Consider the following 18,087-nt stretch of genomic DNA (forward strand, 5'->3'; position numbering starts at 1 on the left):
CTCGCCTCAGTACTCAGTTGATGACCAAATCCTGTCATTTTTACCTCCTACTTAATTCTGTCCTCTGAGGAAGATCTCTCTTGCAACATGCACTTCAAACGGGCTTTGTTATTGAGCTGCTCTTTATTACTCCCCCTCCCCCATGCCCAGCAAACCTGTGCTGCGTTACTGCTATTATGACTTTTCTGTCATAGAATTTTTTTCCGTGTCTTTGCCTTCAAGCAGTCTCTGAGTTCCTTGTGCTCACCCTCAGCAGGCTCTGTGGCATATTTGTCTTAGTATCTGGTACTTTTCAGAGTGCTGGGAACAGAGAACATAGCAGAATTGGTTAGATGAACAGGCGAATAGCTACACAGATGTTTTCAGCTGAGCGGGTAGCTGACTCGTTCCAATGGGTCTCGCCTTGTCAAGGTTCTGAGCATTTGCATTCCCTTTTTATTAATAAAAGCCAAAGCCAAATCTCTCAAAAGCAAGTTTGTAGAACCTTCTAAATTTTACAATGAAGTCTATTTGGGAAGTCACCTCTTTTAGAAGCTCACTCATCCCACAGGTAGAATTTTTGTAGGAAACTTTTGATCTGAATTTGAAAATCTGTATTCCAAGTCCTTTGTCTAAAAGATACTTATCTAATCAAGGAGAGTCTTCTCCTTCAGATGTTTCACTGGAAATGATCTCACATGGCGTCCTCCCAGATACTAGGAGAGCAAAGTCAGGTGGAGGAGGGGTGATATAAATTCCTCTTTATCGCTGATTGCGGATCAGCTGTATGCCCAGAAGCATACCAATTTAATTAGATATTCTTTGCAGTTTTATCTCTTCTATATAACCCTGGTTTTTACTCTTCAGTCTATAAATGTTTAATCTCCCATTTTCACCTTACTGCGACGTTTGCCTCAATATTCTACAGTGATGAATCCCCGAGACGTGTCTCTTATAAAAACAATGACTTGTGCTGTGGATATTGACAACCTTCATCCAGACAGTTCCAGGCCACCGCACTTGCATGGTTGGCAGTGTATCTTAACTAATATCCAAGCTGGTGGTTTTCTTTTTGTTAAAATGTTCTCTCTTTCTGAAGTTAGTTAATGAAAAGAAAACAAAACTGTTAAGACACCAAGGCCACGTTAACATCAATGTTATGACAATAAAGCCTGTTGACAAGAGGGTCACAGTGAACAGCCAGTTTCCCTCCACCCATCTCTGTCTGCCACCTCCCCCAGCTTCCCAAAATGTGCCCTCTTCTAGGAGGTTCTGCTCTGTAGTCTCCTTAAGTTATCACCACTCTGTGTTTCGTGTACTAATATCTGTATTCCTTGCTTTTAAAGTTTAGACAGTATTTGTTTTTCTTTGAAAGATGAAAAGTTTGCATTCTTATAGCTTCTCTCATTCCTCTCACATTTTTATTTACACACACAGATGCACACATGTATGCACACACGTACACAGCATTGCTAAAGTTTGTCACATTCTGTTCTGTAACTATATTATATATGTAAATATATATTATATTTATATTGTTATAAATATATAAATACCATTCTCTACAGAATTGTTTAGCTGTGCGAACAGTCATAGAGGAGGCTATATAATTCTGTTTTGCTAAATCCTAGTGGCTTAAAGGATAATGACACAAACGGCAATATCCAACAGATTCTCTTAATTAATTAGCCTTTTCACTTACTCCTCTGGGTATTTCTTAAAATTTTATTACTGAGGCCGGCTCCGTGGCCGAGTTCCACTGCGGTGGCCCAGGGTTCGGATCCTGGGCGCGGACATGGCACCGCTCATCAGGCCACGTTGAGGGGCGTCCCACATCCCACAACTGGAAGGACCTGCAGCTAAGATATACAACTATGTACGGGGCGGGGGGGTGGGGCGTTGGGGAGATAAAGCAGAAAAAAAAAAAAAGATTAGCAACAGTTGTTAGCCCAGGTGCCAGTCTTTAAAAAAAAAAGGAAGATTGGCAACAGTTGTTAGCTCAGGTGCCAATCTTTAAAAAAAAAAAATTCTTACTAGTTCCTTTTCCTACGATAGCACAAAACATATTTTCCCATCCAATTTTAAGTGGTGCCCAGGTAGATGTATTTGCTTGCTCTGTCCTCTTGTGCCAGTATGGTCAGAAATGTGAAACATGAATTAGGAATTTAAAATCCTCATCTTTGGGCTTACTCATATTTTTGGTTTTCGGCATAAAAATTGCTGAATGAAGCTGTTTCAGACAACTCCATCTTACATTTCCTGCCAGAATTGGAACTGTCAACTATTTTTTCCTTCTGTATCAAGATTTCATAAAATAGAATATAGCATTAACAGTCCTTAACCATTTAATCAAGAAATTCTGCTAGAGGCTACCCTCAGGCTTGGAAGAAATTGTAAGAAAAGGAGCCTCTGCTCATTTTAAGCAGCAGCAGCCGCAGCAGCAGTAACTCATAGAGTTAAAAATAATTTTAAAAAAATTTTCTTTTGGGTAAACACAGTTTCCTTTGGCTCCTTTAGAACTGGTTGCTGCCACCATTTCCTTGTGGCCCACGTGTTGTTTTTGTTCCGTGCAGCCTCCTATTTGGATATGCCCTTGGCGTGTGGAAATAATACGGGGCTGTCACTTAATTGTCCTTGCCTTAGTGTGGGAGGCGGTGCAGCTCCTCCGAGTGGCTGCTGTGGGTTTTCCCCACTGTTCTCTTAGGGAACAGCAAAAAGGCAAAGAACTTTGAGGTCTTTGTCTCAGATGCTTGTCTAGGCTGCAATGGTGGAGCCGTGGCATGCGGTAATGTCCTTAGGAAGCTCGGTGGGTGGAGGAGGCTGCCGTGAGCTCTCCCTGTTCTTGGTTCTGTCTGAGCCTTTACATGTCTCTGACATTGGTTTTCACTTGAACGCAAGCAGAAGTATGGGTGATGGAAGCTTGCTTTTTCTTTTCAACAGCTGTTTAGCTTGCTTTATTTTTAAAATTTCAGCATTTGGGTAAATGTTCTATCAGTAACAGTGCTCAGTTATGCTGAGATCTATAGAGTCCAGAAATTTTTCTTTGCATAAGCAGTTGGCACTAGAAACAAAGTGAATTTTTCATCCTTTGTCTTAAATGTAATAAAAACCTACCAGCTTCTGAGTCTGGGCAGTTTTATCTTGAATATGCTTTGTGTGTTTGTGTGATATTAACTAATCATTATATTCTATAGACACAGAAAGTTGGTTGTCCTGAAATGTGCAGTTTGCAGACAAGCAATTAGACACTTCAGAGAGCGTGTCTTTGACTCTAAGGAATTCAGCAAGCCCATTTAGAAACTTTATAGTGGGTTTTTAAAATACAGTGCTTTGAACTTTTCAAGTACAATCCCTAATACATTTTTTAAAATATAAGCCTGATAAGTGAAATGAATTTGATAAGAAAGCAAATCTTTCTCTTTTATTGGAGAATGCCTAGGGCCATAATATCAGAATTTATATCTTAATAGCACATGATTTTAAAATTTCTAATACTGGGGCCAGCCCAGTGGCGCAGCAGTTAAGTGCACATATTCTGCTTTGGCGGCCCAGAGTTTGCCAGTTCGGATGCTTGGTGCACACATGGCATGGCTTGGCAAGCCATGCTGTGGTAGGCATCCCACATATAAAGTAGAGGAAGATGGGCACGGATGTTAGCTCAGGGCCAGTCTTCCTCAACAACAAAAAAAGAGGAGGATTGGCAGCAGATGTTAGCTCAGGGCTAGTCTTCCTCAGGAAAAAAAAATTTCTAATACTGTTTTACTCTTAAATTATTTCACATCATACTATTTAATTTATTATCCCTGAAAGGAGGTATTAACTATTAAGAAATGCTAGACTTTAAATTATCAATCACCTACGCATTGCCTAAACATGGTAAAAAAAAAAAATGTAAACTCTTACACTTTAGATTCACCAGGCCACTCAAAACCTTTCAAATGTCAGGAAGTAAATTTGTTACATAATTCTTTAAAACCCGTGAGTAATACAGTAGAAATGGGATTTACTCAAATTGTGTTCCTATGAGATTACCTAAAACATGACATGGCAGTCAGTAATTAGCAACCAGGACTCATTCATCACTTGACAAGCATTGCAACCTGGTGTGTGTCAGGTACTGTTCTAACACTGACTTTTCAAAATGATTTCCTTTAAGTTATTCTGCTTTGAAAGTTAATTACCAAGTAGTATATTTGTCACTTTGGAAGGAACTGATTAACTTAAGTCACCATTTCTGAACTGTTGGGAGGCTCCAATTCAGTATTCGGGCAAGAAGCCCCCTGACCATAGTGATGCGGCATTGAGTTAAAGGTTCATAAGATAAAAATAATGCATATAATTTTTATGACAGAAATATAGTCAAAGAGTTTTTTACATAAATAAGAAATGTTGCCATTCTGAGATTTCTAAATGTCTGAAATCTCTGAATACTTTTGTTTGTGACTAAAATTTATGAGGACGTTTATGGTTCAGTGGTTAAAGGGATTATTTACAATGTACCATATTTTCTCTACCTGTACATATTTTATTTATCTTGTTTTATATTTTTGAAACTTTTTTGTGATAAGAAAGTTGACCTTATTTCCAGTTTTGTGATTTGGAGAATTCTAGTCATTTTAACATTAAGATTTTTAATATACACACTGAAACCTGAATTATACACATCGTGTCATTGTAACTTGCCTTTTGATGTTTTACATGCACAATATTTTTATGTTAGCACTTCATCTTTTAAAGTAGAATTCACAGTACATTTACAGATTGAGTCAGGCACTGTTTCTCATTTTTTAGTTTTTACATTAGTTTTTTTATTCCTGCATTTCGCACTGACATCAGAAATTATTACTCAAATAGAAACAGAAAAGACCTTTCAAAATTCAAGAGCAGGGACAGCATTTTGATGACTAAGTCACTAGTCCTCAATTTTTTTCTCTCACTGTTGTGTCTTCCCTTTCCTGTTCAGTTCAGCCAGAGAGAGGGAGACATTTCCGATAGGTCTCCAGTAACTGCAAGAGAGGCTGGACTTACACCTGGACACAGCTAACAGCCCATTTAAGAGCACCTCCACTGAATGCGCCATCATTTCATAGAATTCTGGAGCTTCAAGGGACTTGAAGTATCTGAGACAGAAAGGAAGAAACAGTCTGAGGAGGTTAAATGAGTTGATCAAGGTCATATAACTCAGATAGTAGATTTCTGGACATCGTATCTACAGTTGCCTGAGCATATATACCACTCAGTTTCCCAGAAATGAATCTGCAAACAGACGGTGGTCACTGCAGGTGGAAGTACAAGACCTCTCTTCTCCCCAGTCTTGACTAAATCAGAGCGCAACCACATAGCACCTTTTTTGTCATATCAAGAATTTTAATCTGTTTTCTAAGAGCAGTGAGACGTGTTGATGGAAAGGATTTAAGCAGACAATATGATCAAACTTGCATTTTTAAAACATTAGTCTGTCCTTGCTTGAGAATAATTGGGTGGAAATAGGTTAGACTGGAGAAGGGTTGATGAATTGGGATGCTACTGCAGAAGTCCAGCTTGAATTAGAGCGATGAGACAGATGTAGAAAAATGGAGAGATTGAAGGGGTACAGAAGACAGTTACTGTCTAAGGGAAGAGAGGAGTCCTGTGATGCTTGATTTCTGACTGGTAGAGCCAATTAGATGGTGGTGCCATTTTCTGAGAGGTCTAACTTGTGGAGTAGAAGGAAGAACATGAATTGAGATTTAGACCCATTATGTTTAAGAGTCTATGAACAGTTACTTGCTTTTATGGAACCGGAACTGAGACAAGAAATCAGAGTTCGAGATATGGATTTAATGAGGACCTTGGCTGTGAATGAGATTCCCTAGGGAAAGAATTTAGACTGAGTAGTGGCAGAATATGGTATCGAGAGGAACAAGCACACCAATTTTGACATAGTGGATCTCTACAAGGGTGAGATAAGTCTGGCCATAGTTTAGCGCTTTTCCTCCTATTACCACGTTGAATATAAGTAACAAATGGTCAGGTAGAGAAAGTGTCTATTGAACAGGATTATTTCTTGAACCCAGATCAATGAAATGCTACTCAACTATTTGGAAGCATCTTTGTTACAAAGACTGTTTGTAACAACTTTTTCAGTTCATGGGATTTTGCCTAAACTGTATGTCAGATTTAGACCTGTATTATTTGTGACATACTTTCTCTTATAAAAATTCTAAAATTTTCCATAAAATTCTACGAAATCTGTAAAATCCTAGAGCCACTAGGAACCTCCTGCTGCCCAGCTGATATCTTCTTCACTTGGATGTCTCATATAATTTCTCAAACTTAATATTTCGAAACTCAACTCCAACCTTACCCTCAAAGCTGCTTTTTCTCTGCCCTTTCCATCAAGTCACAAAGCTCAGAGCCACTTTAATTCTTAATTCTCTCTAACCTCCTACACCAATTGCACAATCAAATATGGTCAGTTCTTCCCCCGCAATGTATCTCCAATCTGTCCACTTCTCTCCGTCTCCACCACCATTGCTCTGGTTCAGGTACCATCATCTCTGACCTGAATTACTGTGGTACTGTTCTCACTTTTCTCCCTTCTTCTCTTCTTGTTGCCCTCTCTCTCAGCCCCCCTCCCCACAGCTGACTTAGGTATTTTCTTAAAGGAAGCTAGAGCATTCTGCTCTCTTGCTCAGAACCTGTATATGATTTCCTTTTTGTACCTGAGATAAGATTAAAAATCTTTTTCTCAGTTTCCAATGTCTGGCATGTGCTGATCCCTGTCAAACCTGCCATGGTCGCTCTTCATGGGTGCTGTTCCCCGTCGTGAATGCCCTGTCCCAGCCCTTTACTAGGCCAGCTCTACTCATCCTTCAGATTTCAGCTTAAACGCCACTGTTCAAGGAGGTCTTTGCTGAGCCTCTCTCTTCAGATGTGTTGCTCCTTCTTGGCGTGGTCAAGGAAGGCCTCTCTTTGGAGGTTACTGGTGTTAGGGCTGATCCAAATGACAGAGGGAGCTACCCCGTTAAAATCTACAGAAGGAGCAGGGAGTGCAAGGCCTGAGGCTGAGATGACCATGGCTTAAAATCAAGCTGGCTTCAAAACCGTGAGACTCAACTTGCTAAAGCTTTTGGACAAGAGTGTCTCTACTCTACACAGAGTGAAAAATGCAAAGATTTCTCTTGAACTGTGTGGCATGCTTTGCAAGAAGCAGATCTCTATAAGTCATCGACTCTCATTTAGATTCCTAGACAGATTTCAAAAGTACTTGTGATGCCATTGGCTCCACTCAGCAGTGGATTCATTAGGGCTCAGTGATGCTGGTGTACAGAGTGCCCCATACCTGGTTTCCTCCTGGGCGAGAAGCTTCACAAAATACTAAAAGCATCAGTTTCAACGTCAAAGAGAAGTGGGCCCAAATAGCTGTCTCACGTATTGGCTGTCAAACTTGGGCAACATATTTCTTTGCTCTGAGCCAGTCTCCAACTGGGTGGGCTGTGGTGGGCATTCAATGACGTCCTGACTTTAAGGCACCTAGCACAAACCAAATGCCTAAAAATAATTCTGATCATTATCTGCTTATGATATTTACCTTTAGGATAGAGTTATCAAAGGGACTTCTACCAAATTTTAGGACTGCTTTAGATCAGCTTAGAGACTGTGCAGTATTATATATGCAAACTTTTGAAAAGAAACTATTGGTGAACATACTGACCAGATTTCCTCGATGGCTTCTTTTATGAAAGTAGGAAGATAAAAATGATTCTCTGTCTGAGGCAAAGATAAATGTTATAGAGAATATAGTCTCCTCTAGTTTTTATTTGATCTTTTTATTCTCTCTGAAGACATAGTCTCAAAGAATGTGGGAAACTTCAAAAGCAGGATAGAGGCACACGTTGACTGAAGGAGACCTTTATGGCCTTCTGTTTACCCAGTGATGTTTTTTAAGCCCTAGATAACGAAACATCAGGATTGGAATTGGGAGGCAGCCTTCCATGTTGAAGTGCTGGAGTAAAATCTTAGGTCAGAGTGATTCCACACAAAAAAACGTTAGTTTGCATGCAAGGGGAAGGGAGCGTGTTCCAATTTCATTTCTGTTGTCAATGTTTTAGATTTTAATCCTGTCATAATCCTGTCATTGGATTAAAAACTTGTTACATTCATCATCTTGCTCAAGGAAATGTTTTGGCTCAAACAGAGCAAATTTAGTAGATTTATGTAGCTCTTCCCTGGCCCGATTGGAGCAATGGTACATCTTTTATTTCCATAAAAAAATTTGTCACAAAGACCAAATACAAAGATAATTGTTTGCTTTTGTTTATTTTATCCTCCTTTTTTTCCTAGGATTATGACAGTTTTTTTGAATCGAAGGAAAGCAACACTGTCTTTTCATTCTTAGGCCTAAAATCACGGTTGGCATCAACGGTAGGTAAATCTTTTCTTGTTTTAAAATTCATCTCTCTTGAATTGTTCTTAGGGATCGAGGTTGACGATGTTAGAGGAATGCATATATAGCCTCCAAGCTTGTAGCTTTTGCTTTCTCAAATGCGCTGTTAGAGACTGCCCAGTGCAAAAACACACAGAGAAGCCCAGTTTTTTCTCTTTCCAATTTTCAATTGTTGCTGTATACTCAAGTTTATTTTTACTTATAATTTAGTTTATTTATAATTTATACCCCCTTCTTCCAGGAAGAATTTAAGGTAGCAAAAAGTAGTAAGTGCTTTCTGTTTTAAAGTGCAAGTTTATATTACCTTACATTTTTTGAAATAGCAGAATCAAAGCCATGTTTTTCAACTCTTCTGCACGTTCATTTACATTGGAAGGGCGATGGTCTGCAATAACAAATGGTCGGCCTTGAAAAGAATGCTGCAGTTCCTGAGTTAATCAAAATGTTTCTGAAGCAACTTCATTATGTCATATGTCCTGCCAAGAACGTAAAAAGCTCAAGCTCTTGTAATCTTTAGACCTAGAAATAATGTATATTATCACGACTTCGTAAAGCATGTGCATCCACTTTCAAAATAGAAAATAGCATTTCTTTATCAAATGAGGTAATGTTTTGTTATTTCCCCTTTTAAAAAACACTTTTTTTCTGATTATGAAAGTAGCCTAAGCTTATTTAGAAAAATTGGGAAACTACAAAGAAGTACAAAGCAGAAAATAAAAATCACCTCTTATCCCACCACTGAGAAAGAACCACATTAACATTTTTGGTGTATTTCCTTTCAGTCTTTATATACATAGCAGTCGAGGTTTTGACTGTATTTCAAATTGAGATGGAATTCTAAAGTGTCTATTTTTAACACTGAATTGGAATGAAAGTACATTACTGGGAGCTGTGATGTCTGTCATAGGGCTTCTGAGGCTGCCCAGCGTTTGTACCATTTCTGGAACACCTGTGGGAGGAAGGCAGAGACTATCGATAATATAAATTATACACCAGCCCCTGCAGCTCACAGCCAAGGTGAAATCTTGCTTTGTTTTTACATCAGTGAGCCCACAGATGGTTGTGGGTGGTTTCCATGCACATGTTTTAAACAGAGGCAAAACCCACACATGTAATATTTAAAGGTTCTTAAAACTAATTTTATAAAGATGGAACATTGGAATACTTGTTAGGAAAATTATAGTATTTTTATAACATGTTTCATCCAAAGATACTAAATCCAGATTTATCTTCAAAGAACTAGAAAAAACTAGGGTAGGGGTAATCTAATGGATGTTTAAATCCAGTGGACAGTATTGTCTATGCAAAAACCTTTAAAGAAATACTGTGTGCTTGCCATCTTTGTTCTCATTTTCCCCAAAGATGTAGATTCCTTAGAGACTCTGAAGGCTGACTTTTTGCTTTTTAAAAATATTGATTCTCTCAGAAATGTCTCAGGAAACCTCTGATCTATAAAATTTGCATCCTCACGTGACTCGCGGTCATAGTGTTGGAGTTGGTCTGCCATTGATGTTTACTTGATCTCAGTGGACCGTTCCAAAGGCAGGCAGGGCTCTGGGCCTCCCCGCCGTGCAGCCCACCATTTCAGGTGCCTGAGACACTCACTCACGCCTGAGACACTCACTCACACCTGAGCAGGAGCACACGGAACCAGAGTGGCAGTCCGTGGAGCGGGGTCTGTGCCGTGCCCTCAGGAGCCGTTCAGGGCCTCATGGGTTAACAGCAACTCAAACTTCATAAGAGAGAAATAAAAATGTCTTCAAGAGCAGTTCAGCATCTTCCTCCTTTCTAGGTCTTCATTTTTCACCTTGGTAGTAATTCAGTACACTGTCTACACTCTAGGCCCAGCAAGTGCAGGCCTAGACAGAGCATTCACAGGTGTGAGGTACTGAAAGGTGGAAGCTCCTTTTCTCCCCTCTGTGCAGCATTTACACGTAAAAGCCAGGGCTAGAAAGCCTGCAGGACCATGTAAAGACACCATTAGCCTCTGTGATTGCTTCTTAGCGAGGAGAGAGAAGAGGGATGCTAGGAAAAGGATGTTCTTGGCTGTACACGGTTACAGTGTAGACTCCGGGCAGTTCTCAAAAGTGGACAGAGCAGAGGGAGGTAGGAGGCCACAAAATCGTGGCCTGCAGGCCACATTGACTCTGGATGCTTTTGTCCTGCACAGAATTTTTAAAAGAATTTAAATGGTTTGCTAATATTTAAAATACAGGGGCCTGCCCCATGGCCGAGTAGTTAAGTTCATGTGCTCTGCTTTGGCAGCCCAGGGTTTCGCCAGTTCAGATCCTGGGTGCAGACACGGCACCGCTCATCAGGCCATGCTGAGGTGGCGTCCCACATGCCACAACTAGAAGGACCCACAACTAGAATATACAACTATGTACTAGGAGGCTTTTGGGAGAAGAAGAAAAAAAGAAGATTGGCAGCAGATGTTAGCTCAGGTGCCCGTCTTTAAAAAAAAAATAACAGATTTCCCACTTTGCTTGAAAAGTTGGAAGGTGTGGAAACCCTGGGGGGAGCCCACTTTCTCCCGTGGCTGGCTGGAGCCAGCAGTGGCTGGCCCACCATGGTACCTACCTAGCAGATAAAGGAGGCCTTTTCACCAATAGTTTTCAGGCAGAAGACTATCAATTGTAATTTTAGTAGATGCAGAGCGGGGCCTGAAGTAGAAGTCTCTGCTTTCGGATCTCTGCCATTCAGAGGTGGTGTTCACGATACGTAGCAATTGGCTACCCCTGGGTCTCTGACCAGCCATTGCTGGAGCAGGTCTTGGAGGCCCCCTGTGCCAGGTGTCTGTTTAGTGGTTGAATCATGGAGCCATTCCAGGGGGAGGGGCTGGAGTGGCACTTAGAGGATTGGGGCAGTGGCTGTTTACCAATAGATATGGCCATACTGGTGCTCGGGGCCCCCTCCGCAGTCCCCCTGAGTGAGGTAACCCCCACCCCACACACTCTCTCAGGTGTGAGTGGAACAGTACCTCTCAGAGGGGTCTCAGCAGTTGTTGAAAACCTGTGGCTTTCTTTCCACTTTTATATGTGGCAGGTCAGGTGCGTGTGATTTCATTCTGGGCTCTGACCCTGAAAACCAGTTGATAAGATTGCTCTTATCAGTCACGTGGAGTGGTTTATTGTGATTTCCAGCCACCCTGTTCCTGACATTTAAAATATCACTGCCAGGGTGAATTTTGTTGTCAATGCAATACAATAACTGACATTTTTCTTTTTTTTAATAAATAGGCAGAACCTTAGAGAAGACGGGTGGAAGATGATGGAGATGCATTGGGAGCACCCCCTGGTACTCAGCACACACCTCCTTACCTAATGCATCCCTGTGACAGAAGCCACATGCATCACCAGTAACTTTGCTTGCCATGGAAAAGGTGTTTCTGGAAGATGTGGGTATAATGGGGTTGCATGATTGCGCTAAACCAAATCAAGACTGTGGAGGGTTTTTCCTTATTTTCAGAATTGCCTGCAGTTGCCTCACTCCCCTGGCGGTGCTGTTAACCTGTTACAGGTGTACTTCCTTCATGACTGAAAGATAAGTGGGTGGCACCCTTAGAGCGAAAATGGTGCATCTGCCCTGGGTTGTTATTGATGCCAGTATTGGTCAGACCTGCTTCTCTTTAAGCTGCCTGGATTGTATCCTGGAAATTAGTCTGCACGCTATTACACTCTTTTGATCAGAAAGGAAAAAAGCAATGCTGCTTGACAAAGGGCTGAAGAGTTTTGCTGCAGAACCACAAACATCACTATTCCAGTGCTTTGTAATAAGACCTGTAGAAAAAGTTATATGTTCTGCCTTCCTTTCGGTAGTGGAGACTCGTACCCCCATAAATCCTCCAAGCTCCTACAGATGTTTCCAGAAATCACTGTTGCAAAAATGTGTGATCAGACCCAAGTGACAGGAATGAAAATAATTGCTGGTTTGGAAAATATATGTTTCTTTATCTCTTGCAAGGGGAAAGTTTCACCTAAATGCATAAGACTGCTTAAAGATATATTTTAAGAGGTGCACTAATTAGATAGTGAATTTCTAGGCAAATTATCTGACTTATATCTGAAGGCATTTGTGGCTCTAGCAACTTATTTATGCATAAGTGCATGTATTTTTAAATGCGGCTCCCATAGCTAGCAGCTTCTTATTCTATTTTGTGAAGGGATTATATTTTTTTGAGAAAGGAAGATCTTGGTTAGATATATTTTGTGAACCCTTGTTGAGGCATATTAAAAGATACTGATACTGCTGTACAATTTAGTTTTTTTCCTGTGTTACTCCTCCTTGGTCCTCTAACTTTGCTAGGTCATGTTTCTGGTCAGTACACAGTCCCAGATTTTGCAGAGTAATGTAGGTATGTGGTCTCATTCCATAAGAGCACCAGTGAGTTTTCAGAGCAGCATATATGAGAAAGGGGCCCGCAGAGAGTAACTCCGAATTGTGCTTAGTGTGAGTCTCTACTCCCTTTGGAGTGGATGCTTCTAAACACTGAACATGTCTACTTCATGAGGGTAGGGGCTGCTTTTCTGCATTCTTGTTCCTGCTTCCATTTTTTTAGAGTGTTTAGTTGCCAAACATGGAGACAGTCTTGAATAGGATAAAGTCTCAGAGGGCTGCTTAAAATATCCTGTTATTCTCAGCATCCTGGTGGTGGACCTGCTGTTTAGATTCCGAGCTGGAAGTCTGTAAGAAATCGAAAGAACAGAGTTAAAGCCCGGTCACAGGTGTTCTCTCACCCTCCAACTTGCTAAATGTGGACTCTTCTAAAGAACTGCCGAAGGCTAAAACTGAGGTCCCAGCCTGACTCACAGCCCAGGACCACAGCCAGAAGAAAAGCATGCCACAGACTTCTACTTGACTGGAACAGACAGACGATCCACAATTTTCTCTCCAAGGAAAACTGTTGTGAAATCATGGGTATTACTGCTTAGTTGGCATTAAATAAAATCCAGGTCAAATTCCATTTGATAAATCCCAGGGACTATCCAGCAGATTTTTTTTGAACTGGATTTTGTGTTTGAGTATGAGAGTCATCTGATAAGACTTAGAATTGCTGTTTATGATACAGCAATTTAAAATATCTTAACGTTACCATGATCTAACTTAACGTTTAGTCTGCTTTTGCCAGTGAGCACCAAGAGCAAAGTTAGTAAGGCAGAGGCTCTGCAAGTTCGATTCTGGCATTGTAGGGTCATCATAATGCTTGCTAGACCAAGAAAGCTACCCAGATGTCTGTCTTGAAACTTTGAATTACTACAGTTATGGTAGGCCCAGTAGGCTTCTCATAATTGGACCAGATGGATAGTAGTGCTAAATCACTACCACAGTTACACATCGTCTACCCCCGCCCCACTTTTTTTTTTTTTGATCAGCAAAGACGTAGGAGAGACCAGCCTGGCTGGTCCTGTGCTGGCTGTGAGTGAGCTGGACGCACATGTGTGACGTCCACCAGAGGACCCAGGCCCTGCAGATCCTGTGGGATTGCCCTCTGGGACCACGCCGTTCCGAGAACATTACTGTATCCGTATTTGTGCTGTTTTACTGGCTGAATTCCAAACATGTAATCATTTTCTTATTCCCTTCTTTAACTAGCTGCCTCTGGATAATCACAATTTTAAAGCCTAGGAAGGAAGTGGATGAGAAGACATAGATGTAATAACAAGGGCATTGCTAGACAGGGTTTTTATTTCCTGTAGTAGGCTTGTTGGGGCAAAGGAAATGTGCTGCTGAAAGTCAAATTATGCTGTTTTACAATTAGATAAAGTACAGAGTACCATCCTGCTGGGTCTGTGCAGACCAGGAGAAGATTTAGTTGGGCAAATACTTGTTTTTCCAAATTCTGGTGTTGTATTAAAGTCAAAGAGAAGAAAAGGAGGATTGTTTTCTTTCAGATTCCAATGTATTTTAGATTTGTTTCTGTTTTATAGATTTATTCAATACTCCCACGTAGATGTTTTTATATTTCATGAATTTAATAATGAACTAAACTTATTTTTGTCCTCTACTTTTGAAAGGTACCAAAGCCGCCTTCTGTTTTGTTTGTCTTGTTTTGTTATTTTAATTTGATTTTGCTATATAGGGTTTTGATTTTCCTAGAAATGCTTCATTTAACAGCTTAAGTGTCAGGGCCCACTTTGAACTGCGTAATTACTGTTTTTAGATTTCAGTTTGTATGCGTTTGTCTCCAAAGACATGGGTGAAATCCCAGATTTTATATTCAGCATTAAAGAAGAATAAATTCCAGAAAACACATGTTCTGAAAATGGAGTGTTTGTTCCCTGCCATTTCTTACACCATTTCTAGTTTGGCTTCTGTTTGGTTGAAACCTTCCTGTTTATTTGGGATGCTGTGCTCCTACTCCCTTCTGGGAACCCCATACCTGAAAGCTGCAGGCTAGTCCTAAAAATGCAGACAGATCATTTTACCGTTCGAGGACACGCACGTGGAGTCCTGCCTGTGTGTGTGTGTGTGTGTATGCCTATGTGTGTGTATTGGGAGCTAACCACAGAATCATCACAGACAGTGACCAGGACTGGGACAGTGTTAGATCACTCGTCCTGTGGTTGGTTCAGGTGGATGACGGTGGTTTCCTGGGGACACGGAAGCCTCGGGCTGGTGGATTTGCCCCCCTGGTTGGGTGGAGAGCACGGGTACAGTGGAGCCGCAGCTCGTCATGGCAGGGCTGCCTTCCATGCAGCCACCTCCGAAAGCAGAAGACAGCGCTTCTGAAGGCAGCTCCGAGGGCCATCTGAGCACTGAACTATTCAAACTTTACACACCACGACCGAGGGAGGGTGAGGAGGAGATGAAAGAGAACAGGCTGTAAGTTTGCAGAAATGTGCTAAATCACTAAACCAAGTCAGCCAAGTAATCACCGCCTACTTGTAACTCAGATTTTCAGTTTTCCCAGTTCTTCCAGAAGTGCAGGTCAGGTTAGTTTGGTCATCCTTCCAGTCAGCGTCTGTTGAGTCCCTAGAATGTAACGGGTGTGTCTGAGCGGGACGACTCTCCACCCTCGAGGATGGGAGAAACAGAGAGGCGGCAGCAGCAGGTGCAGCCGAGCAGTGAGCAAGAGCACTGAGGTCCGTGCATGGCGCTCCAGGCGATGGTTCGTCGGCTGAAACGTTAGGTATAATCTGTTCCTTTGTTTAGTACAAACATTCCAGTTTTTAAAATTATTTCATACGTGCAATGGAGTATATACACATACACACACATATATATTATGTATATATACACACACATGCTAAAATATAGAGAAATAATCAAACCCACCCCTGCGTGCCTGTCCCCAGCTCTCTGCCTTTCCTCTGAGGCACTGTGCCTCATCTCTGACCCTGTCCCGTCCCTGTTCGATAGCGGCAGCGCCTCTCCTGAGCTCTGTGTTGATCGTAGCCTTTCTCTCCTTTATCGTTTTACCTCCATGTGTGTATCTTTAAATAATAATAAATGAGATTAAACTGGATTCTTCTGTCACTTCCTTTTTATGTTCACAGCAATTGAGTGTTATCATTTTGAAACAAGCACCCTAGTTCGTTTGTTTTCACTTCTAGGTATTGTTTCATTGTATGAATATCACGGTTTTTCCCTTCTCCTCTTGCTGGACGTTGAACTGCGTCTTTCTTTGAAATAGAGGAGATGCTGCTATGAACATTCTTTATGATTTCTGGCGCACATACACAGAGTGGATGTGCACCTTGATTGAACTGCTGTGTTGTACAATAAATCACATCATCAGCTTTAATAGATACGGCCAAATTGTCTTCCTGAGTGACGGTACCACCTTATGCCCCCGCTGTGTACTGGAATTTCCGGTACTCTAGCTCCTTGCCAGTGTTTGAGATCGTCAGACTAAAATTTTTGCCAAGCACAGGAGTGTAAAATGGTGTCTCAATTTGCGTATATTTGAACACAAATCAGTTGAACGTGTTTTATTGTGGGAATTCCTATTCTAGAAATCCATCTTCAGTCTTTTACCTTTTTTCCTTTTGTATTATTTTTAATTATTAATTTTTAAAAGTTGTTTATACTTACCTTAATTAATGCTTATTTAACTATTAAAGTGAAGTGAAACCATATTTAGAGTAGAAAAATCCTCTGAAACTATTCCCAGAAGTATGAAAAGCATGTGAAACTTTATTCTATTTGGAGAAAATAAAGTTAAAAGCCTGTCTTGTGTGTTTTTATTGTGTGCTAATTTTCCGCTTATCAGCATATCAGCCAAGAGAAGATGTGCTTTGGAAACCTGTCTATGCTTTAGAACTGTTGCTTGCATTATAGTTCTGTTGGACAATACTGTTCTGTACCAACCTCTACTGAATTTACAATAGAGAAATAAATACCTTTAAAAGGCTTGGGGGCTTTGGCAAAAATATCTCCTTCTTTAACTTGTAATATGAAGGGAAATGTGAACATCTTCTGGAATATAATTTTCTTTTTTTTTTTTTTAAGATTTTATTTTTTCCTTTTTCTCCCCAAAGCCCCCCGGTACATAGTTGTATATTCTTAGTTGTGGGTCCTTCTAGTTGTGGCATGTGGGACGCTGCCTCAGCGTGGTCTGATGAGCAGTGCCATGTCCGCGCCCAGGATTTGAACCAACGAAACACTGGGCTGCCTGCAGTGGAGCACGCGAACTTAACCACTCAGCCACGGGGCCAGCCCCTGGAATATAATTTTCTAATCCTGCTGCCAAGATAAATGCGTTTCTCATTTTGTTTTTCTGTCCCTCTAATTTGAAGCATTTGTCTCTGAAGGAGGAGTTCTTTGTCTCCTGGAATAAGAGAGTAATGTGTGTGTTGTGGTATGGGGCATCTTGCTATGTGTCCAGCCTCGTGTTCCTAGATTGTCTTAGAAGGTTGATGTCCCCTGTTGAATTGGTCCACATCAGTGAACTAAGTCATGGTGGGATTTTTGTGTTTTTTCTTTTTTTAAAGATTTTCTTTTTTTCCTTTTTCTCCCCAAAGCCCCCTGGTACATAGTTGTATATTCTTTGTTGTGGGTCCCTCTAGTTGTGGCATGTGGGACGCTGCCTCAGAGTGGTTTGATGAGCAGTGCCATGTCCGCGCCCAGGATTCGAACCAACGAAGCACTGGGCCGCCTGCAGTGGAGCGCGCAAACTTAACCACTCAGCCACGGTGACAGCCCCTGTTTTTTCTTTTTTTAAAAGAAGGTATTTAATGAACCACACAGATAACCATCTATAATCCGCAGAACAGTGATGAATATTAATAGGATTTGTCCTAGATTTCCTAAAGTGTTAATTCTCTGTATCTGTAAAACTCATTTGAGCTCATAAGAGTAAGATGGATAATCTGCTTTTTAAAAGTTTCTTTCTGGTCTCTTTGCCAAAGATTAAAACAGAATGTGAATATCAAGGGAAAATCTCTTCCTCTCCCTGCCCAGACTTTTTAACCTTTTTTTTAAATTTTATTTTTTGCTACTTTCTTAACAAAGTAGTTTTGGGGGAAACCTGTATTATTTTTGTCGTTAAAATAATTGATGGTAACAGTATTTGTTAAGTGGGAGAATGTTTTTTGAATTATTTTGTTTGGGACCCTTGCCTGAAATGAGAGAGTGATTGCATTCTGGTCTTCGCCAGCCGGGAGATGACAGCCTTTTGTGTCTCACCGAGCAGGTTTGTATGTTGCTTTCGGTTGATTAGTTGCTATTCTAATGAACTG

The 18,087-nt window shown here is 40.9% G+C and overlaps 1 protein-coding gene across 3 annotated transcripts in view; it reads left to right on the forward strand.

The window, feature by feature from the left end:
* The window catches only part of SH3BGRL2 (SH3 domain binding glutamate rich protein like 2), a 68,339-nt gene extending 51,761 nt beyond the window's left edge, over positions 1 to 16,578 (forward strand). For 2 of the 3 annotated variants that reach the window (XM_070496357.1, XM_014861054.3), the window contains exons 3-4: positions 8,305 to 8,385; positions 11,647 to 14,670. In XM_070496357.1, coding sequence (XP_070352458.1) covers positions 8,305 to 8,385; positions 11,647 to 11,658 — 93 coding nt within the window. In that variant the 3' untranslated portion in view covers positions 11,659 to 14,670. Of the gene's footprint in view, positions 1 to 8,304; positions 8,386 to 11,646 lie in introns of all 3 variants that reach the window. The other variant, XM_014861057.3, reaches the window with a different exon arrangement.
* The last annotated feature ends 1,509 nt before the right edge of the window (positions 16,579 to 18,087 follow it).

The sequence above is a fragment of the Equus asinus genome, chromosome 24 (assembly GCF_041296235.1).
Source record: "Equus asinus isolate D_3611 breed Donkey chromosome 24, EquAss-T2T_v2, whole genome shotgun sequence".
In the NCBI taxonomy this organism is placed as follows: Eukaryota; Metazoa; Chordata; class Mammalia; order Perissodactyla; family Equidae; genus Equus; species Equus asinus.